This window comes from Watersipora subatra, chromosome 2 (assembly GCF_963576615.1).
Source record: "Watersipora subatra chromosome 2, tzWatSuba1.1, whole genome shotgun sequence".
Taxonomy (NCBI): Eukaryota; Metazoa; Bryozoa; class Gymnolaemata; order Cheilostomatida; family Watersiporidae; genus Watersipora; species Watersipora subatra.
The window spans coordinates 43,819,458-43,843,163 of NC_088709.1; the positions used below are offsets into that span (position 1 = coordinate 43,819,458).

Sequence of the window (23,706 nt, forward strand, 5' to 3'; positions counted from 1 at the left end):
CTCACTCCTGCGCCTATCTCGCTTACATCTACACCTATTTCCTTTACTCCTCCCTAGTTCCAGCCAGGCATACACCTACATCAATTGGCACCTTACTTTTCCACTCTAAGGGTTCTTGCTACACCCAGTTTATATGGTTGATATTCTATCTTATTATTGCATTTTTGTTTGTTTATTGATCAGCTAGGTGTAGTTAAGCATACATTAGGTTCAAAATGAATCATTTTGGGAGACTGAGAAACAATTTCTTCTTAGATATTTCTTCTTAGATTTCTTAGATATTTCTTCTTAGACAAGTTCTTAGATATTTCTTATAGCAAAACTCGTTTGAATGACAGAAAATGTTGCTAGAAGCCTGATCTGGAAATTAACGAATCTTCTATATCGAGGTTCCACTCTAAACACTCTATTGGCATCTTTGCGTAGTAATCACAGCGGCTCAACAAAACCCTTGTCATACTATTTAGTTTATCTAGCAAATCTATCGCAGAGCGTGAACTTTATAAATCTAGATAACCAATACAATATATACCACCAACATAAAAATTTTAATAGTAAATCATGTAAAGGCATATCATACAGAACCATAGACATATTTAGCAAATTTTTTAGTAATAGATAGATTTACATCCCAATCATAAATGAATACTGAAACATTCAATAACTCTGTTTATAAATCTCTTTTAACGAAACATTTTATGGTATAATATAGCACGCTGCTAACTACCCAGCACAGAGTTACCATTATGAACACTAACAACAGTATATCCATGCGCTGGCCATCACAGATGTCAAACAATTCAATTAACCAACCGTAAAATGTTTATAATGGCTATCTTTAGGCTACAGATTATCCCAAAGGTCAAAAAAGAGCCACTGTTGGATGCTCTACAAGGGATAGTGTGATCCAATTTAAAAACAAAAATAGCATCTAAAAAAAAGTATGTAGTAGCCGTGAACAGGTCACGTATAATGTAGCAAAGTTTTTCTAGCCTTCCTCTCACTACCACAACGGAAAATCCTGCCCAGCAACAGAACTTGGAAAAACAACCAATAGAGCACAGATAGTGTCAATGGCTGTAGTATTACTGTTTCAGATGTCTATGACAACAAAGACATGCGCTAAACCATCGGGTGACTCAGGGCTATTGGCTTCGTGTGCTTGCATGTTGCTATAGGTGATTGCCTTCACCTCTGTTCCTTGAGGATGTTTGGACAGGTCAAATTCCTCTCCATACCTATGATTATCATAGAATGATGCTAAAGCATCATTTCTAATTATGAGGTTGTGTTGATTGTACGACAATCTACTGCTAATGTTCCATCCAGTTCTTGTGCACAGCGGGAACAACGATAAAGAAAACAATCCTCACGTGTCTCTACGCTAAAAATCTCTAAGAGATATTCAATAATTTTTGCAATCGCATTGTAAACTAACACGGGTAATATTTCTAAAATTGTCAAATTCTCAAATAAACTAATCTCGATAATCGCATTTCAATTTTCGAAAAATTAGAAAAGATTTTACATTATTTATATTTTCACATGAAAACATAGATATTGTAACTGCTGGTGAAATTCAACATTTGGCAAAAATCAAGCTTCCAGTCAGTTTCACAATTATTGGTTTATTACCACATTGGAAAGTCTGTTACTAAATGACATACCCCGAAGCATTGGCTAAAAAAATCATATGATCATCAAATCATACAAAATGGAAACTTTCAAGATATGACCTTACAACTATGAGATGTGCAAAAAAATTAAGAAAGCTTGAGAAGACAACCCTAAAAATCTCTGGTGAGCTGTTACATTTTCCAGCTATAAAAATATTATTTAAAACTACTTTGAACGGTTTATTAAATACTCCATCAGCGATGCAGCATCCAAGGTGTGTTTTAGCACTAGCAGAGATTAAATCGCTTTCCACTGTTACAATATAAGATAACTCCAAAGTTGAACCGCATTCATTAGAGAGTGTACAGTTTAGCTACGATTTGCAATTTATTCACTGAAAATGCACAAACACTTATAATATTGCTTACAAGTGGTTGTAGTCTTTTTTTGTATTGTTTCACAAGATGAGAGAGAACTGCGGGCATCGAATTGGGGAGTAAGTAAATCGTAAACAGCTAAAGAGCAAATCACGAAACTGAAAAGAGGAACTAGAAGACAAGGTGATACACAGCCAGCAAAGAGCTTATTGGAAGTCAAAGTAGTACTACAGGAAGGTAGGGAGTGGGACTGAAGCAAGACAAGTGTGTGGCCAGAATGTTATTTTTCAATAAGTACACCTGATTTTAAAAAAGAGACTATTTTAAAATGTGTAAGATTCAAGGAACAGAATATCATGACACACAAGAACATTCCAAAACAGAAAGAATTATTCTGCATAAAACTTTCTAGAAACAAAAAAGTATTGTATGCTAAAATATTCTAAAGCAGAAAATATTATCGTATGCTAGAATATTCTAGAAAGAGAAAGGAATGGGTAGGAGATGAAATGATACGGCTAAATCTTTACTATAATAAGAATCCTGTTCGTATATCTGTCTGTCCAAAGATACACTTAAATGTTGGGAAAAATTCATCAAACAGGCATCGAACTTATATATTTGGCTTAGAATACTTAGAATACTTAGAATACTAAGCCAGTGCTGAATACTTGTGTGGGTACTTATTACACCTGATGATATCTCACAGCTCACAGGACAACCTGCATACTAGTTATAGTTATAAATTATTATATGACGAGCAAAGGTTAAGAACGTGTGCGAAAAGGATAATAGTAGTACAATTGTACCTCGACATATGAAAAAATAGTGATACGAGCAGAATTTCGAGCAAAGTGCTGCCTTGAGATACGAGAAACCTTTGAGATACAAGCATCCGAGGTTCTCGATGACCATTAAATGTATGCGAAGTATGCGAGAAGCCGCTTTCGAGAACAGCATCGATCAGCCTTTCTCGTCGCATCAGTTTGAAAAAAGTTTTAATGAGGTCGGCTATAAGTTATAGTAAAAGCGAGGAAAAAGTGTCAAGCCGGAAACATATGATAATAAATTAAGTTTTTGATAAAATAAAAGTTAAGTTGAAGATTGAAATTTGTCTTAAGTGTTTAGTGAGCTAAATTCAAATTAAATTCAAATTAAATTCAAATTAAATTCAAATTAAATTCAAATTAAATTCAAATTAAATTCAAATTAAATTCAAAGTTCATGTTATGTTACGTAGCGTCACAAAAGGTCAAGTGTGCCGAACGTGTTGTTGTCAAGTCTCTCTCATACTGACGTTAGCTACTGCTGTCTTTCTCAAGGGTAAGAACTCCATACAGTACTCTATGTAGTAATGTTATGATTCATTTAACTGTTAAATAGGTAATTATTTCGCAGGTTTGTGAGCGTAGGTACTGAATTGCAACAACTAAAAACACATTTTTCCATCCTAATATTCTGTTTTTAAGTTGCTTCTTCATGGTATGGCAACGGATTAATTTGTATTCAATTACTTTGTATGGAAAATATTGCTGTGACATTAAGAGCTCAGTCCCAGATCGCATTAAGCTCGTATGTCAAAGTTTGACTGTAATAGATTCGGAGATATGCATTTGGAGCCTTGAACGCGAGTAGTAGTTTAGAAATTACCGCAAAAAGAAATTTTTTACAGAAATATACGCGTTAAGTTTATTTACGCATTAAAAAGAAGTTTTGAGGCAATTGATCAGTAGATTCATAACAGAAAAAGATTAGACTATAATATAACTAGAAGGTATTATAATTTGAAGACCGCTATGCTATTAAAACATGATGCTATCCAAGTAAATGCAGAAAACTAACCATATACATATACAAATGGCTGCAGAGCTAGCAATGTAGTGTGGAAGCATTTAAAAAACATTTTAACTCACCCTGTTGCCTTCAGAGTGTAATTCTCATAGTCCAGTTCATTTACAACAACTCTCTGCCGAACACAGCAATAGCAATTAGAAACAACATGAGGCAACAACTTTCTGTCAAACAGCAATAGCAATTGGAGACAACATGAGGCAACAACTCTTTGTCAAACACAGCAATAACGATTAGAGACAACATGAGGCAACAACTCTTTGTCAAACACAGCAATAACGATTAGAGACAACATGAGGCAACAACTCTTTGTGAAACACAGAAATAGCAATTAGCGACAACATGAGGCAACAACTCTTTGTCAAACACAGCAATAACAATTAGAGACAACATGAGGCAACAACTCTCTGTCAAACACAGCAATAGCAATTAGAAACGACATGAGACAAGATTGTGGTTATGTCATATCAGAATCACGTATCACCACTTACAGACTCACCTTTGCCACAAAGTAGCACCTATGGACTTACCTTTGCTATGAATTAGCACTTACACACTTACCTTTGCTATGAAACACACCTACACACTTACTTTTGTTTAGCAGCAAGTTCACATACTCACCGTGGTTATACTGTCGCACATGCAAACATCCCATTACTGAGGTATAAGATCAACGCCTACCTTTGTTAAGTAGTAAATCGATACTCTTTCCATAGTCATAAAGTAGTGTGACATACCTTTGCTATAAAGCAGCACTTGTGCGTGTACCTTTGGTTTTTCGTGTTACATTTACACTTACTTTTGCCATAAAATTGGGTTGACATATTTTGCTATGAAGTACAATAGAAACTCTACTTGGAAATTAATTTGTTCTCGAAGCCATTTCATGAGCAGAAAAATTCGTAAGTAAGAATGAATTTTACTATATAAATGTCCTAATCCAGGGGTTCCCAACGAGGGAGGAATTTCCTCCTCGGGGGAGGGGGGAACTTTGAATATACAAGGGGGAACAGAGAGGTGTCTGATTTGTTAAATTCTCAATTTATGTCTTGCAGTGCCGTGTGAGTTTGGGTGTCATCATTTAACATTTTGGTTATATTTATAACACTATTTGCTAATAACGAGCTACTAGTCTGAACCCAGATACACGTGAACACATCCATCCAGATTCTGACTGGATAGTAAATTAACCTAGTCATAAACCAATTCACAGCCACGCTAAAGGTCATGTAATGTTGTGCGTTGTATGAGTGCTGTATAAAAATTGATAATATGTTGTTATATGTTTAGATATGTACAATCAAATTGGATTATAATTTGTATCGGTTGTTTTTAGTCATGTGAGTTAAAAGTGCGTGGGGAACCAAATTTATGAAAAGGCATAAAAGGGGAACTGAATGAAAAAGGTTGGGAACCACTGTCCTAATCCTTTCCAAGCCTCCGTGAAGCTTGAATTTAATACTTGCATTAATTATAGATAATAATTAAAATCGGTTACGAAAACATCTTAGAATTATAGGAATACATTATAAATAAAAAAGTACATATGAAAAGAAGAAACAGGGAACAAATGAAAATTACGAACTGTATTTGTTTATTTTTTGGCTGACAAGGCTAGGCACTCACTGAATTTCACTAGCGACTGAAACTAAGTGAGACACATTGTATGAGCAAGAAACAATTGCACTAATGAGATGGCAGGAAGTTGTTGGGCACGAGCCAATGGCAGAGCAGCTCAGACGCATCACTATCGAGCTGAGCTGCTCATTCGCTTGACGGCCAGCGCGGCGTTTCGTATTTAGATGCTTCTTTCGTTATTCAGAGCCATTATTATTTCTACCAGAAGATGTTTCATAACTTGAAATCTCATATGCCGTCTTTAATAAGTAGAGCTTCTACTGTAGTACATATGCACTCACCTTTATGAATAATAGGTACATACATGCCTTTACTATGACATGGTGCTTTCCTATAATTTCAGTATTTGAAACTTGGAATGAAAGACTGTTTCTATAATTTCTAACAAAATTATACACCAACCCTAGCAATGAAGAACGGTTCTGTTGAAAAGAGGAACAGGCACTCGTCTAGGAATTGATAGAGCAGAGATATGAGGTCCTCACCTGTAAAGACAGCATAGAGTTACTCACTAGTAGTAGTGCCAGTTTTGATTAGTACATTTGTATTAATGGGCCATTCAAAAATTCAAAAGTAGTAAACAACTCCCAAAAAATAATATGCTAGCTGATCATACTCCATTCAGAGTGCAAGTTAGTGAGTTCGTTACTACTCCTTAGACAAATAAATCACTCCGTGAGTGCAACTCTCCGACATAATACAACTGTTTGTCAAATAATCAAGTTTGGAATCGTCCACACTTGGCTGCAGTCATACTCAATTTGCACTTACAACATTACGGTTAAAATGTACCATTTGGGAAGAACTAAATGGAAAATTTTAAAGTTTGACTTGCAACAAAATTCACATTACAGTTATTTGGTATCAAAAGATTCACCATATCTTACTCTGCTGTGTTGTAGGTGCAAAATATATGGGAATGTGATTACAAGCTCTGATAAGCTCAAAAACGAATAGTTAATCGCCCCCATCAAGAGACCGCTGTAGATTAGAATCTTTTTCCAAAACAGCTCAAATGGGACGTAGTTGCACAAGATGGCTTCTATTTACACTTTCATGCAACCTTATTCATCAAAATATTTTCACAAATATACTTCACGCATTTAATAAAACCATGTCTATTGTTCTTATGCGTCTATCTCATCGTCATTGTAATGCTGTCACTTTCAGCACTGACATCTTATAACCTACCGTGAAAATTCGTTTAATTTTTTAACCTTAGCTCAATGGAATACATATCATTGTCTAATAAACATGACGAGCCTGTTGGTCACTTGTGATAATCGAAAAATGCTGCAGAAATTATTCGCAAAGTATGGGTCATATGATCAGATTAAGAATAGACGATTAGACCATGCCGAAACAAAACTGTCAAGTAGCGAGCATCTATATTTGATACGTGGTCTTCGGTAAAACCCGAAGTGTTCGTCATAAACCAGTGCTACGAGAAGTTTTATATCGAGGCTTTTATTGGCCTTTCAATTTACGTGAGAACATCACATGACAAAACAATAATCAATGTAAAGACTACGTCAGAGAAATAAACTGATTCCTATCTACGGCGGTGTCATAATGGCAGCGATTACCTGTTCGTTTTTGAGCATTTAAGAGCTTGTAATCACATTTCCACATATTTTGCACCTACAACCCAACAGAGTAAGACATGGTGAATCTTTTGATACCAAATAACTGTAATGTGAATTTTGTTGCAAGTCAACCTTTAAACGAATCAAGCTGGGAAAACATTACTTGTTTTGCAAATATATAACATAACAATTAACTGTTAGCATAACAGTAAACTATTAACATAACAGTTGATAACCCAAACAGTAAATCTACTATAGATACGGCTTCACCTGAAAAATAAACGAATATCCTATATTGAGGTTCTACTCTACATACTTTACCGGCCTCACTGCCCGGTGATCACAGAGCCATGACAACACCCTCACCGTATTATGCAGTTTATTTAACCTTTTACCATAAACTAACATGCAGACAGTCTGAAATCCACAAATACAGAAATTGTGATAAAGAATTGTGTGTGTAGACTGACCACCGTTGCCATAGCAACCAAACCAATCATCTTTTAGTCTTAACCAAGATCAACAAAGACCAAGAAAGGAAGTCAAATGAATATTGAATCAAGCTTTTTATAGCCGTTGAATGTAAAACATTTTTCACAACTAATCTTACTTTACAAATTCTTATCACGAAGTTAACCACTAAGGCTACTTAAAACGATGATAACTTGAGTTGCGAAAATTGATGAAAACGCGTGATGAAAATGTACATCATGCAGAAGATTTAGGCAATATAACTACAAGGTTTGTAAAAATATTGTAACATTTTCGCAGAGTTGTCATGTTAAATAGCAACAAAAGGAACCATGAGAAAACAACTCTAAAAAGAAACCAGTTGGTGATTAGTATGCAACCCACAAACATTGTGAAGTACATATGGTTACTTTGAACATGAAAATATTTTGGAGACGGTTGCTTTTACACAATAAAACATATCGAAGGAAACAGCAGCGAGTTATTGACAAGATACCAAAAAGGTTTTTTTTGCCAAATTAGTTCTTGTCTGCAAAACGATAAAGAGATGGCGGAACAAAATATAGTCGGAGCAAATCAATGAGTAGGTATTTAAACAATTCATGAGAATGATATAAGGTATGAAAAACCTAAGTTTCTACCGGAAAACAACAAAGCAACAGTTAAAAAATATCAACTAATGCAATACATTGAAAACTTCTAGCTGACAATATTAAAATTATACAAACCCAGAGATTAAAATTATGTGAAGTTGGCAACCTAAAAGCCAGGCTAGTGAAGAATACACACCTGAGACTTCTATGGGTTGTTCCGTGAGTTCGTTGACTGAATCAATCTCAGTCATATACCCGTACATAGACATAGCGCACTGTGCAAAGGCTTCCTTCATATCATCGCCCCATGCATGTAACCTACACGGAGGTGATAATGGATTATGTTTCTCCCAAAACTGACGAACAGAACAGCTAAGCAACATTTATACTAATCAGAAGCAACCCTTTGATAAAAGGAGAAGCTTTCCAGCATTTGATATACTTTTGCATTCCTTATCCTTGGCAAAAGGATAGCTTTGGAAGATATTAAGTATAATGCACATTGTTGTTAGCTACTATATTGTATGTTGGATGTAGCACATCAACCTCCAAGTGTGCAAGTATATGCTAACGCTATTACTGACAACTTATTGTTTTACATAAAGAATGGACAACTCTCACAAGTCGTAACCCAGAACATCTTAGTAAATGTACAGTTTAGGCAACAGACAAGAATGAGTAAGCCTACAGTTTAGCCTTCGAGCAATGTCTTAAAATTGACTGCCACAAGAATCTTGTCCGTCTGTCCGTCCAAAGCCAAGCTAAACGCAATAGGAAAAAAATTTGTCATGCATGGAAATCCAACGCACTACAAGCTACGCCACTCGATCACCTATCTGTACCACGGAATAATTATGTGTATAGTTATTATACATGACGATCTCTCAGGGCACACGAGACTGACAGCATATTAGTTCTGGTAAAAAAAAGAGACTACGAAAATAAATACAGAGCCTGACCATTGCATATTACATCATACAATTGAAACGCGCTTCCAACACCTACATGAGTACAAGATAAGCAATGGAATTATGCTGGTAAAACTAGAACAGTCTTGGAAAGATGGTTTTATAATTACTAGTACCCTGGAAGTCACACCCTGGAAGTTTCCCAAAATACCCAGAATAAGTAGGCCTATATGTACAATAATTATGGACTTGTGCAAGGTGAACCATAGGCTCAAATAGTAGCGGACCAGGTGGTGAAGTAGAATGTTATAGATTCAAATCCTGTACCATGCAATTTTTTCCCAGCCTTCAACCTTTATTATAGTAAAGATTATCTGTTGTCCACTTTTAATAGCATCATTTTAGCCAATGTAATGTTTTTCTCTACTTTTTTTAAGTTAGTGAACAGAATCAGTCATCTCCAAAACTCTAGTAAACAAATAATACATAGAAGCTATAACCATCTGCTCTTCACAATTCCTGACTATCAGGTTGAATTAGCATGTTGATAAGCAGGCTGAAAATATTGCCCAAATGTTCAGAACTGGCTACGAAAACACAAAATTAGGAGTTGTCTCTATCGTTGTTGCAACAATGTCAGAGAGCAGACAACTCTCACATTACAGAGCCATGATTTGCGAGCTTTATATAAATCAAGACAAAACAGTTCAGTTTGAATGTTCAGTGAATGTAACAAATTCTTTTGTTAGTAAATCATTGAAATGTGTTCAGGATTGTGCTAATTCAGCAATTCAATTTAGTCACTATGGCAACAGACATTTTTGAGTTTAGACAACAATCACTGTTCTGTATAAAGCCAAATGCGACCAATAACCTTTTCAGATATGAATCTATTATTTTTTAGTCCAATTTACAATATCATAAACTGAATCATTCATTGCTTCTGATATCCTACGAAACACATTAAAGTAATATTCTTTGCTAAGGAATACATTCAGTTATATAGAATTTATAAAAATTGCTAAAAATCATGGCAATAAAATCAAAAACTCCAACAACGGCAACTTTGGTTAGATGAGCAGGTGAAGTAACTGACGCTAAACGCATGATACTGAACAACTTTAGCTGCGCTCCCTCGTTAAAGCAGAACTCTTGTCCGATGGGATAATTTACTACAGAAGGCCTCGGGTTACAACGACCTCGACTTACATTGTTTGGGGCTACAAACCACCCTGTGGAAATATATACAATAATATTTAACATAGTTCCATCTGAGGGCCACTTACAATTTACAACATACCGTAAGTGACATGAACCATTGTGAGCTAGTATCTAGCACAGGAGGTGAACACTGTGTTTGTTGTGCTGGTGGGGAGGAAAACTGCATCAGTGAATAATTCATATTCAGTGATGAGTCATTTTAGTTGTACCTGCCGGTTCTCACTCTATCACCTATTACTTATCACCATTATGACTTCAAGGCAGATTTTGCTAACGGTAATGCATCAGAAAAAAAAATTCCACCACCAAAGAAATTCTAGTTACACCACGTCTTAGGAACATATCAGTGTCATAAGTCAAGGACTACCTGTACTCGTGGTAGCAATAAATGGAATCACTCAACCATTTGACAGAATGGTTGAGTGATTCCATTGAGTGAAATATATTGAGTTAAAGAGTTATATATACATTGAGTTAAAGATATATATATATATATATATATATATATATATATATATATCTCTTTAACTCAATATATATATATATCTTTAACTCAATATATATATATAGCTGTATATATACAGATATGTATATACCCGTATATATTAGAGCTCTGTAAATATACAGCCTCTTTTTACGAACTTCCGTTGCTTTGACTGAAATATGCACCTTTAAAAGGCTTGGGTTTGTCTCCTGCGTGACCTTTACTGCCTGTACTGTTAGTTGATGGCAACATTATAAAATAATGTAAACAAAAGTGACCACATCTCATATCAGATCAATCAATCAACTCAAACGTTTGTGAAATTGAAATTATCAGAATCTCAATGAAAAGAGAAAGAGACATTCACCAAAATCCCAAAAAATTTCCATCAAAAGTTACACACTGCAGAAGATCAAGGCAATGTGAAGGGGTAAGTAGATTTCAGCAATCATATTTAGATGACGATGTTTTTGGTTAATCATACTTATTTCCAGCGGCATGACAGCCTTCATCTTATACAAATTGTTTGATCAGCTGAGGAATTTCAAAGAGACCAAAAAGTTACCTTGTTCCTAGTTCCTTTCAATATTTAACCCAACAATAGGGCAATTAACAGACTCTAACAGTCACTCATTTTACGGAGTATGTCAGATAATTAGCTCTCATCTTTAGCTCAGTACAAATTTCTTTCGGAATGTCTTCCTCCTCAGTTTAACATTTTAACAGTGATCGAGTTTTGTGGATTTTAATCTGGAAACATCCTGTCTGCCAGACCACCTCCAACGTCAAAACCAATCGAAAAAATACTAACAATATCGATTCGTTCTAATAAAATCTAAAATCTTGTGCAAGTTCATCTTAAATAACACAAGTCCCCTGGCAGTGAGTTTAGCTGTAGAGATCCTTAGGTGTAATAAGCATACGCACAATATATTCTGATATGGCAGAGAGTAGTTGAATTGCGCAGTTGTTAGTGTATTGGTCTACCATACTGAAAGTCGTGAGTTCAAAATACACAAGACACAACATTTTACCCCCAACCGTGGCAATAGACAGACACAGCTCTTTATATAATGTAAAAGAAGACTAGTGCACTCGGCAGTTTGTGCACCATGAGAGATCGTCATGAGTAACCAGGATGCGCATAATTAACTCTTCCGCTACCAAATTAATTTCTTTACCAGGACATAGTAATATATTCGATAAAACCTAATATTTGACATATAAATCGCAATACCTATTAAACCTCACAACGTATAAAAAAATATTTTAACATCAAATTAATCATTATAAAATTTTACATTAGCTGATGCCATGAAAAAATCCTACAAATGCGTTGCAGAATGAGAACGAACACTCATTGAACCATTTGCGAAAATACTGTGAGCATGTCGGAATCGAGTGATTTATCAATATAATTACATAGTTTACAGCATTATTATTACAGTTTACGGCAGTATTATTATTATTATTACAGATAAAATATGAATCACTCTCAGTAGTACTATTGTTCAATAACAAGAATCCAAAGTCCATAGATCTAAATAAGTCCATAGATCTAAATAAGTCCATAGATCTAAAATTAGTGAAGACTCGTATCTGTAAGGCATCTAATACGACTGGTCACTGCTAAAAATAAATTGCAATGAAAAATATGATTTTGCAATGTGAAACTACGCTTCAGGATGGTAGTTAACAATTTTCTAATTGGCTCAACGCATGCAGATAATTGTTTCTTTTTGCTTAAGTACAGATGTGATAAGTTAATTGAGAGGTGTAATGGTTACAGTGCTGGATAGTGCTGTAAATTAGAGTACCCGAGTTTTGGAGCGAAAATTTTTATTCCTATCGCTCTTGGCGTGGCTTCGAACGGACCCGGCCCTTGCTATAGTAAAGACTATAGATTATTAAAACTCTAATTTATCTACCGAGGAAATTACATTTTCAGCTCCTTGGCATTTAGGAAACGTTCATTTTCATGTTATGTGCCGACAATCAGATTTTACTACAAACATCTTTTACGTATTTTGGTTGTGAATATCTATAGTGAAATATGCTTGCATCATGGTTAAAGAGAGTTACTATGAAAAAATTGGTAAAAACAAACAATAAATTACAATAGAGTTAAATATGTAAAACTTACTGAACATCGGCTGTGTGATCCAAATCTAAAACAAACAGTAAACTAATAAGTTACTAACTTATTACTAACTAGTTATTAACAGGTTAATAACAATCTACTAACAAGTTGCTAATAAACTACTGTGGAGCCTCGGTTCTCGAACGCTTCGGTTCTCGACCAACTCGGTTTTCTACCATAGATTTTGAGAATTGTTTGTCTCGGATCTCGAACATAAATTCGGTTCTCGACCAAACCGAAGCGTGCGCGTTGGAATTAAGCATTCCGAACAGCTTCGGAAACAGCATATTTATACGTCTTATTGACAACGTTGTTATGAGCCACTTTTGGAAGGTTCTCAAACAAAGGGAAAAGCAAGTTACACTTCATAAATTCTTTACAAAAAGGGGACATCTGGGACGACATCTCCTCAACCGAAGAGATTGGCTAGGACGACAACTCCTCCAGTAGAGTTACCCTAAATTGTTCTGGAGGAGGATTCTCCTTCAAAGATGTGAAGTAAACGTTCCATTGCTGTTTATATTTTCTTTTTCACATGAGTTTTGATGTAACTGATCTGTTGCACTTTTTGCTGTTTCATTATCAATTTCTGCAATTTTGGTATTGTATCTTAACCTTTAATGTTTTTGATGTTTTAAGAGCAAAACATACAAAATGTTTGCTTTTTGTTTTCTTTTTTCATCATCTATAGACAATCTTTTATTAACATTAAATACGATCTATATCTGGCTGTTTTTATTTATACTGTGTAGTATATTACACCATAAACTAACTGTATAGTATGCAGTATATACATTTAGTTTATGGTGTAAAATGTTAAAAAATACTTTACCAAAGTTGTTTTCTCGACTTGGAACAAATTAAAACTTGCATACATTAATTCTAATGAGAAAAATTGTTTCGGGTCTCGAACAACTCAGACTATATTCGAGAATCGAAGTTCCACTGTCCTAACAAGCTACTAACAACTTTCACAGAACTTAATGATAAAAAAATTTCACACTAGCATTATAAGTTCTAACAAATTTGGAAATATTTTCCTTGAAATACAAAAGAGAAACTGTTGAACTAGTCAAAACATCAGAATAGAATATTCACTCTGCAAAAAACTACTACAAAAAAGAGATAAGATAAGAATACCCACATTCATATTTGATAGTTTGGTTAACAGAGTCACCAGTTTCCATTGCGAGGCTCAATATAAGCGCTTCAAGTTACCAGTTGCAAGTTTGCTAAAACTATAAAATAAAACTTAATGATAAAGTGACAGGCTGTAGAATGCGAGATTATGTTGAACTGGAATAGTTCTGCAACGAATTCAGCTTTAAAATTTCAACAAAATAGTTCTTGTCTAGATATATAAAATCAATATAAGTACATGTACTTTCAAAGTAATTATGAACAGAAATATTTGAATAAAATAATGATGCTTGCCGAGTTTTATACATAAATCTCTGAATGAAATATGGAGGCAATTTCAAGTTACAAGATTGTTTTAGATATCTTCCATTTTATTCTAATAAGAATTTAAAACAACATTATAAACACTGAACATATGGAATTATAAACACTGAACATATGGAATTATAAACACTGAACATATGGAAACACTGACACACTGGTGAGTAGGTAGGAAACAATGACACACTGGTGAGTAGGTTAGAAAAATACTTCAACTAGTTTTTTGCAATGATTCATTCGTAAAACGCTGACCATATGACACATACTGCCTCGGTATAATGAAGGTTTTGTTTGCATAATGACGGTTAGTCTAAATAAACCTGCATTTCTATCATTTTAATAATCACAAGCTATATTCCTTTGCAGTTTTCAACAACAAGCTATGCAATCTGAGACCTCTTGGCTGTGATTCAATTGGTTTCACATAAGCTTGTGCTGGTTATATGTATTGTTAAATGTTTTTTGTTGTTAGCAAACAAGTTTTGTTTTAGTATAGATCTAATGTAATATGCTAACCGCCAAAGGCACACTAGAGGTATGATAAGCCACCATTTAAAAAATATTCATTCCTCATTCGTAAACATAGCAAAGAATATTATTACAAACAGAGATGAAGCTATCTATTTTTAGAGAAACAACTTGAATTTCAGTAACCCCAGGGCCATAATATCACTGACAAGCCATAGCGTCACCGATGGACCATAGTATCACTAATGGGCCATAGTATTACTGACAGACCGTAGTATCACTGACGGACCATAGTATCACCATGGACCACAGTATCACCGACGGACCATGGCATCACTGACAGGCCATAGTATTACTGACGGGCCATAGTATTATTGAAGGGCCATAGCATCACTGACGGGCCATAGTATCACTGACGGGCCATAGTAACACTGACGGGCCATAGTATCACTGACGGGCCATAGTATCACTGACGCCAAGTAAAAAGTGAATACTAGAAAGAGGCAACTTATTGCAGCCTTTCGTGTGAAATCTTCAGCATCATCAGCTCAGGAGTGTTCCATAAATATTCTCAAATTGAAGGAATATCGTGCAGCCTAACTAATATGGTGCTGATAAGGCACAAGTACCTAACTAATATGGTGCTGACAAGGCACAAATACTTACGAGCTATTAAGAATATAACAAACATCTCTTAGCTTTACATACAATTTGGGTTTTACATTGAGTTTTATACATAGTTTGAATTAACCAATTTGTTTTAAAGCTACATGTAATTACCTGAAGGATTTATCATCGTGTTTTGGGTTGCAAAACAGGCTCATTGAAACAAAGTATTCTTACAAGATTATTTCCTCCAACATATGACAGTTTTGACATGAAAGTTGAAGTCAGGAATGAATATCTAAATGACATCAATATTTGGTGTTATCTGTGTTTGAGTTTACATGCTGAGAGTATTTAATAGAGATCAAGGAATCCATTAAACCATATCAGTAGTCCTCTAACCTTCCACAAATTCACCAACTAGTTAGCAAGACAGCATACAATATATAAAGGATGGTCAGTTCAGGGTTCAAGTCAAAAAACATCTCATCATCAAGTTACCAGTCTACTTCAAACTATGGCCATCCAAAATGACTAATTTCACCCTCAAAGAAATATTGAATATGTGATCAATTTCAGTTATAATGTTATAAAGCAAGATCTATATAGTGACTGTTAAGAATACACGACTGTTATGCAATACAGCATCACGCTGGTAATTAAGATTGGCCACAATCGTAATAGGCTTGTAAAAATTACTACAATTACCTCACTACTCCATCCAGACAGACTTTTAGTAAAATGTAAAATTTGACACTTCTAGCAATTTTTGTACAATAATAATCATTCTTGAAACACCAGTGTTACGAGACTAGTTATATCATGAACGTGACCCTCTTATTCAACTATGATTATCAAGCCATCATCGCTAACTTAAAATCATCTCGGTCTCCATCTTCAACAATGAAAAAAATGATTTTATACTATATTATCAAAATATAAAATACCAAAAAATGGCAAAAGAGATCATTGCAAATTGCTTCCTATTAGTTTCGATGGTATCTCCTTACAAATGATGTGATGCTGATGAGGGTATGTGTGAACTCCGTCGATCGTCACAGTCGATACTGTTTAGCGGACGACTATGTTTCCAAGAGTGGTTTGCGATGTCAACAAATAATCGGACTGGAAGTGAATTTTTGCCTAAAATTAAGTTTTTATATAATATACTATTTACTACGTGCTTGTCTTACACTAATAGGTAAGTTAATGTGTTTTTCAGATATTTTTGTAATTCGTTATTTTTATGATAAATAACAATACAGCAACGCTAACACTAACAAAACTAATTAAGTTCATTTTTAGCAATATGGATACAAATAATATTATATTATTGCTTGTATTATATTACTTAAAGAATAGAGAAAGCATAATATTATTATGCTTTATTAGTTATCTTGAGGTGTTGACTGATGTTCTAAAAAAAGAATCAAGGAGATTGACCCACTAGAAGCTGAGATATAGCCAGCCAAACACAGGTCTACCTAATAAAGAATCAGAGGAAAACCCTTCGAAAATCCCGAAAACTGTGACGTATAAAATCGACTTAATGTTCATGTGCCGTTACGTATAATGATTGTTTTGGCTACGAGATGTGAAACGCTTCTCGCGATAGTAAATAATTTACAGACTAGCTCTGGTTTCTCAGGAAAATCAAGCAAACATTGTGTGGTAAAGGCATTTGCCCACAACCCCTCGCCGTGATTTGTCAAAACAGAAGAGCATATTTTAACTATTGTGCTTCAAATTTTAACTCGATCTCCACGGATATGCTCCGAAGATCCTCTGTTCAACGAACGGCGCGTGTATAGTCTATATGCGACATCCGCGATTGCAAGTCGATTGCAAGTCGTTTAGAATAAGAAATGAGAATTTTTGTTCATTCATCATTTTTCTATTGTGTATCTACTGCAGCATTTAGTTGATTTTCATGATTATCGTCACTATTAACAGACTGTAAGTTCACTACAGCCATAATCTTAAAAAGAATAACTTGACCGTGCTGCTTTTGCTGTAAAAAAGAAAACGATAACTTTTGATTTTTCTATTGATCTATTATCTTATCTATGATTATTTTTTAGGATTAATATTATAATCATAATGCATATTATACAAAATAATAATATAACTGCGTATAGAATAAATGATGTAACTAATATAATTTGTAGAAAGTGATAGCAGAAAGTTGCGAAATAATAGATGCGTGTAATTATTTTATTCTAAAACTAATCTACACGTCAGAGGGACTGGTTCGGAATTCTCAGAGCAATGATTGTTAGGCCCAATTTGATTGTTCTATACTTCCAGGGATTAAACCAATTAAAACGCCGTGATTGTTAAAGGAGAGCGCATTAGTTGGCTTAATTGACCAATGGCACACAAGTCGATTTCATACGTCATATATTGATGACTACCAAAACACTTATGTTTTTTGGTAGACCTGTGTTTGGCTGGCTATATCTCAGCTTCTAGTGGGTCAATCTCCTTGATTCTTTTTTTAGAACATCAGTCAACACCTCAAGATAAATAATAAAGCATAAAAATATTATGCTTTCTCTATTCTTTAAGTATTTTTACAAGAATTATGTACTTCAACAACACTTTCTACAATTTTACAATTACAACTTTTCAACAATACTTTCAACATGTATTTTTAGAATTGAATAGTATTTTTAAATATAATATCTAGCAAGTTTGTCGTAGTTATTTTTCATATTTCTTACAATATATTCATTGTTTATTTGATGTTGAATAGACATTTACATTATCTTAATAATAATCATTATATTATTTATCAATATGGTATACTAGTATTAATAATAACTATATTATTAATAATTCATAGAAATAGTACAATACTATATTAAAATATCAGCTCCGATTACAACTGCCACTAGTGAATATTTATTGTTCATGTTCTATAAAATGTTTATTATTAGTGTTTCAAATGCTAGTCATCAAGAATATAAAAAGTCATCAAAAGAGCTACTAGTTATTAGTCTGTGGAGATGATAAAAACAAATTTTAAATATCATTCAATAAATATAGATAGATTTATTGACCGCTGACTCGGCTGATTGATGCGGTTTTATTTGTATCAAATCTCTTTTAATTTAATAAGGAATTTGCTGGTAATTTCTATACATCGACTAAACAATTTTTTTTATTTAGTTCGGTTTCGAACGTTTACGTTATAGGAAATTCAATCGATAAGAACAGTAAGATACTTGTAAATTGCCTAATCCGTTCCAAGATCTTTCCAAATTCACCCCTATTGCCATGCAAAGAGAAAAAGCTTGACTTAACCCTTAATTTGTAGGCTGCACCGTAGCTGCAGTGTTATTGGTTTGCATTGACAACTTTTCTCTTTTTTATGATCAATCTCACTGGTTTAATAGACCATGATTGCGGGAAATTCACAACAAGTTGAAGGGGACTGCACACTTTCAAAGTTCATTTACAACGATTTGCTTATTTTTTTCTAAACAGCAAAGTCTAATTCTGCAAAGTAAAACTAGTAACAAATGTTTTCTATGTTTACTGCAATAAGACTAAACGACAAAATCTTTTTTCTATAAAAAGTGGTTCTACCTGTTAGTCGTCTATCATTATCCAGGTGTCAGGTTTAGGATAAAAGATAACATTCCACGATACTCCAATTCGTGACATTCAGATTGGTAAATCGACGCTGTAACACCTGCACCAATCGATTGCCTTCAAGTATTTATGAACAATTATCATATTATCAATTATTTATTATCAATTATCATATCATAGCAGCTATAATATTCTCTGTTTTATCGACACATCTGATGATCCATTACGACGAACTAAAATGTCGCGAAAGATATATATATAATAGATATAACGCTCTACACATGTCATTTTTTCTTCCCGAGTGCGGCGAATTAAACTAAAATTCAAATCGACTTTGAAAACTCGCCCGACTTGACACTTTACATTATGTGGAATATTTATGTAGTATGAAACAAAAACTTTACATAATTTTTTTACATCAGCTGGAATTTACATTATAGGAGGTACCGTACTTTTCGGACTATAAACCGCACCCCTATATAAGCCGCATATGCTTTATTTTCCAAAAAATGATAATAAAACAATACATAGGTCGCACCTTTGTATAGGCAGCAGAACTCGAGACGGTGCTTTTTAACACGGCAGCAACTTTCCTGTTTAAAACGGAATAGTGCCTAACGGCCCAGTTTCGTATTAATCGACGCTTTTTAACCTAGTGACTAACGGAACAGTACCGTTAGGCCTTGTTTCATATGTTCCTTTACCGCTAGAGGCGCACTAGTTGGAGATTCTGGTTAAAGCACCCTAGCGATGAAAAAAAAGCCACAGAATAGCCGCACCCTTATATAAGCTGCATGGCTCAAATCATCAGAAAAAAGTAGCGGCTAATAGTCCGAAAAATACGGTATACGTTATAGAAGCGTCTACTGTAATAGTTATATATGCTACCTGGTATAATAGGTTACTGGTGCAGCTAACATACATGTATATACATATATGCCATTCCAGATAAGCTTTTAAGAAATGTGACACTAAATTGAAATAAAGTAAGTTAACAAATGCTACACAAAGAGCAAAAAGACCAAAACAAAATGAATAGGCAGTGGTGTCCGAGGTCATATTACAATATGACTGAGGAAAAGACAACTTAAGAGAGAAAAAGAACAAATATGGCGAAGAAATTGTAATGAAAAAAAGAAAACATAACTAGCAAAGGCACCAGAAATCACATGACAGAGTATAGATGAAGCAAAGTTGGCTCGAAATGGAAGAGATTGCAAGAATTCAGAACTATTGTTAACTAGTGAGCTAGTTATTTGATTATGAGTTCTCTCCCTTGCATTTAAGTTTTAGTGATTAGGATCAAGTATCAAATTAGGACCAAAACAATGTAGGCCTTCTATACTCCTGCAAGACAGTAAATGGAGTGTCACATCATGCTGTGCTACCAAGTTTATTCGTGTCATATGGCTATCATGTTGTTCTTTTGTAGAATGCATTTGCATCCCGACAAGACATCACAAAACCGTCAAAACATGATGGACCAATAAAGCGATTTTACAACTTTTTAAAGTTTTATACAGCTAAGATGTTATATTATTACATACTAAAATATGAGAAAGTTTGAAAAACTTTGAAAAATTCACCAAATTTTGACACAACATTCCCATTATAAAAAATCTTACCTATTTGGTCTTCAGTAACTTGCAGTAATTTTATAAATATGAACTTTAGGTTGGTATTTACCTGCACAAGTACAATCAGGAGCAAAGTCAGCAATAATTGTTAACTCTGCTTGCAATATTGAGGTGATGCCAGAAGCAGATTGGTTAAGACGGAGTAAGGAGATTCCAGTTACTCATGTTGTTACAAAGTTACTCCAAAAGTAGAAGCCAAATGAAATTTCTCATTTTGCATTTATGTACAAAGAACAACCATGTCAGATTAAAAATGAAACCAAGGTCTCAAATTCACATTCAGAAAACATCTTACAAGTTGTACCAGTTGTGAAGTTCTAGTACCGACAGATTATGCCAGATAGGTCACCCATCCTTTGAAAACAATATTTCTACCATATTAGCTTTTCATGACATATTAAAAACAGATATATTAGGCTGGAGTACAATAGAGACGCAGACTACAGTTAGATGGACAGTAGGTTAGACTGCTGCTACTCCGTGTCTACAAACAGGTTCACCTTCATTAGTGAAGCCTTGCAGAAAAATTGAAATGATCATTCAAGTGGTACTAGCCAAATGAAAACGGCATATTTTAAATGGGTAGTTGATACATTCTGGGCTACATTTTACAAGTAGATAAGCAATAAAAACTGAAGTAGCAAATTTACACAGCATTGTTAAAACTATTAATAATGCTGTAGTAACGGCATGTTTAACTAAAACTAACCATCTGGTAGATTAACAGAATGTGAATTAAAATTTACCTACTCTAGTTAGGCTACTGCTTGTAACAATATAGACATAGTTTATGGTCTTCCGCGTTTTATCCGGCCAGTTGCTTTACCAACACTCCTACTTATCATAAAAATTGCAATTTGAAAACAAAACTTGGAAGACATTAAACCTAATACATCTACATAGATATTATCAAAGGACTATTGAATGCAGTCGAAGATGCTGTGTTATAAAAATTAGTAATCCGCCATTAACGAATGGCTACATAGCATCCGAGGAAGACTTCCAGCCATTAATGCACAAGAACAACTCTTTTGAACAAAGTGGTGGCCCTCAAAGAGGCCGTTGGGTCTATGATGGAGCTTAGCAGAACTCGGTTTTACTGGAGGGTCCAGTGGATCTGTGTCACTGCGAATGGGTGAGAGTGACCTTGGCCGTCGTCGAGGTGATCGCTGGTGCTAGCGTCTTGTTGAGGCTGGGGAGTCCGGCAGCCCAACCGGATCTGTGTCATACCAGGTAGGAGAAGGTGGCACCAATGCGCTCGCTCGTTCAAATAATTAAATTATTAGCAACGGTAAATAAACTGCTTCTGTGAGGTAGGCTGTAGACAAGCGGCGGTATTATAGACACTAATACTGTCACTATGGCGGTAGCTTATGTAAATAGTTGAACCAATTAGATAATTACTGGTTGTTCTAGAATGTCAATTCCCATATTTTATTTCGGAAAATATTATACCAAGTCGTACATGGTTCAATTAGTTGTAGAAAATTATTCTTTGTATGTACAGGCACCTTTAAACGAAGGTAATTCTCCTTTATTTTGCTCGAAATGTTGTTTTGCTGATGTGGTTGAGCTATATAATTTTTAACCAATAGCAAGTTGTGTTTTTGGTAGCTCTGTATAAAAAGAGCAAGGCGAAGTGTTGTAGGGCAGTCTGGATACTGTATTGCCAAGGATTTGTGTATACAGTTACATTGTATAATAAAGTTTATTTCAAGAAGACAAGATTTATTTATGCCAAGAGTAGTTTTAGACAGGCTGTGTAAGGAGTAACTCAAGACATTCGCCTTTAAAGTGCAGAAATTATAAATGCAAACAAGCAGCTTAGATATAAATAAAGTTTGTTCTGAGTCTGTTTATCGACTCACCTCCGAGTCTGTTTATCGGCTCACCTCTGAGTCTTTTTATCGGCTCACCCCTGAGTCTGTTTATCGGCTCATCTCGGAGTCTGTTTATCGGCTCACCCCTGAGTCTGTTTATCGGCAGGTTGTACAGTCGGCAGCATTGGGTTCAGCGCACTCTGTTGGGTTCAGCAGAGCACAAGTGAGTTGGTTTCAGCTCCCTCCTGTTGGTTTCGGCAGGTTGTAGCGTTGGTTTCGGTGTACTCTGTCGGTTTCAGCAGAACACAAGCGAGTTGGGTTCAGCTCCCTCCTGTTGGTTTCGGCAGGTTGTTCAGCCGGCAGCGTTGGGTTCAGTGCACTCTGTTTGGTTCAGCAGAGCACAAGTGAGTTAGTTTCAGCTCCCTCCTGTTAGATTCGGCAGGTTGTAGCGTTGGCAGCGTTGGTTTCAGTGCACTCTGTTGGGTTCAGCAGAGCACAAATGAGTTGGTTTCAGCCCCCTCCAGTTGGGTTCAGCAGGTTGTATTGACGGCAGCGTTGGTTACAGCGCAATAAATAAAAATAAAAGTTGTCTCCACCCCACTCATGCGAGTTCTCTTCAGTGCCCATGAGTAACAAAGAGCTTTAATGACTATACCTGAAGCCATTGCCGATCTGCTCAGTAAACAACAAATATTACAAATAGCTTTTCTTTGTATTTGGCATGTGGATCTTACATAGGCTACGCTCAAGTATCCACAAAAATGGTGCTTGAGAAAAGAGTGTAGATTGAAAAGCATGTGGCCCTTGAAAACATCTAGCACAACTAATCAGAAGCATTATAATCCCAACGGTTGAAGATCTGAAACAGCAGTGAGGTTAAGCTAAATAATATAGTACAAACTGGTTAACTGCAAAAAACGTCCTTCAAAAGTTGCATAAAGAAAAATTGCAGCATTTATTAAATTATCAAACATTGACAATGGTTTATACGAATTTAAAGTTTAGTTTCATCAATACTGTTTTACTAAAAGCAATGCGGTTTACAGACCTATAGACAAATGTTACAGTGGGAATGTGACGGTAGGCCGTGTAGTATATCTTTGGCCTCCGTCACGCAGCCCCGATACTAAAAACGGTTTAAACGCGACTCCAGAATCCTAGATAACTAAAGAAGGTTTTTGATTGGTCAGTAGTATGGGCATAAATGATTCGTCCTTTCACTTGCGGCACG

The 23,706-nt window shown here is 35.1% G+C and overlaps 1 protein-coding gene across 2 annotated transcripts; it reads right to left on the minus strand.

Moving 5' to 3' along the window:
• Window positions 1-482: 482 nt before the first annotated feature.
• On the minus strand, window positions 483-23,628 carry LOC137386835 (protein archease-like). 2 transcript variants are annotated; one of them, XM_068072998.1, is made up of 7 exons: window positions 23,524-23,628; window positions 14,031-14,124; window positions 12,890-12,914; window positions 8,330-8,451; window positions 5,886-5,968; window positions 3,908-3,960; window positions 483-1,238 (listed from the first exon to the last, which is right to left on the minus strand). In XM_068072998.1, the coding sequence occupies exons 2-7, from the start codon at window positions 14,071-14,073 to the stop codon at window positions 1,094-1,096; spliced, it is 471 nt and encodes a 156-aa protein (XP_067929099.1). In that variant the 5' UTR covers window positions 14,074-14,124; window positions 23,524-23,628; the 3' UTR covers window positions 483-1,093. The 2 variants fall into 2 exon arrangements, with proteins under 2 accessions (XP_067929099.1, XP_067929100.1); XM_068072999.1 differs by lacking the exon at window positions 23,524-23,628 and adding an exon at window positions 16,432-16,454.
• Between the last annotated feature and the right edge of the window lie 78 nt (window positions 23,629-23,706).

Excerpts from the sequence above, each read along its gene's own strand:
- LOC137386835 (XM_068072998.1), bottom strand. The coding sequence starts at position 14,073 with ATGGAAACTGGTGACTCTGTTAACCAAACTATCAAATATGAAT. Across the intron at positions 8,452-12,889 it reads GATCACACAGCCGATGTTCA|GTTACATGCATGGGGCGATG; the intron begins GTAAGTTTTACA and ends ACCTCCGTGTAG. Across the intron at positions 3,961-5,885 it reads AACCGTTCTTCATTGCTAGG|AGAGTTGTTGTAAATGAACT; the intron begins GTTGGTGTATAA and ends TGTGTTCGGCAG.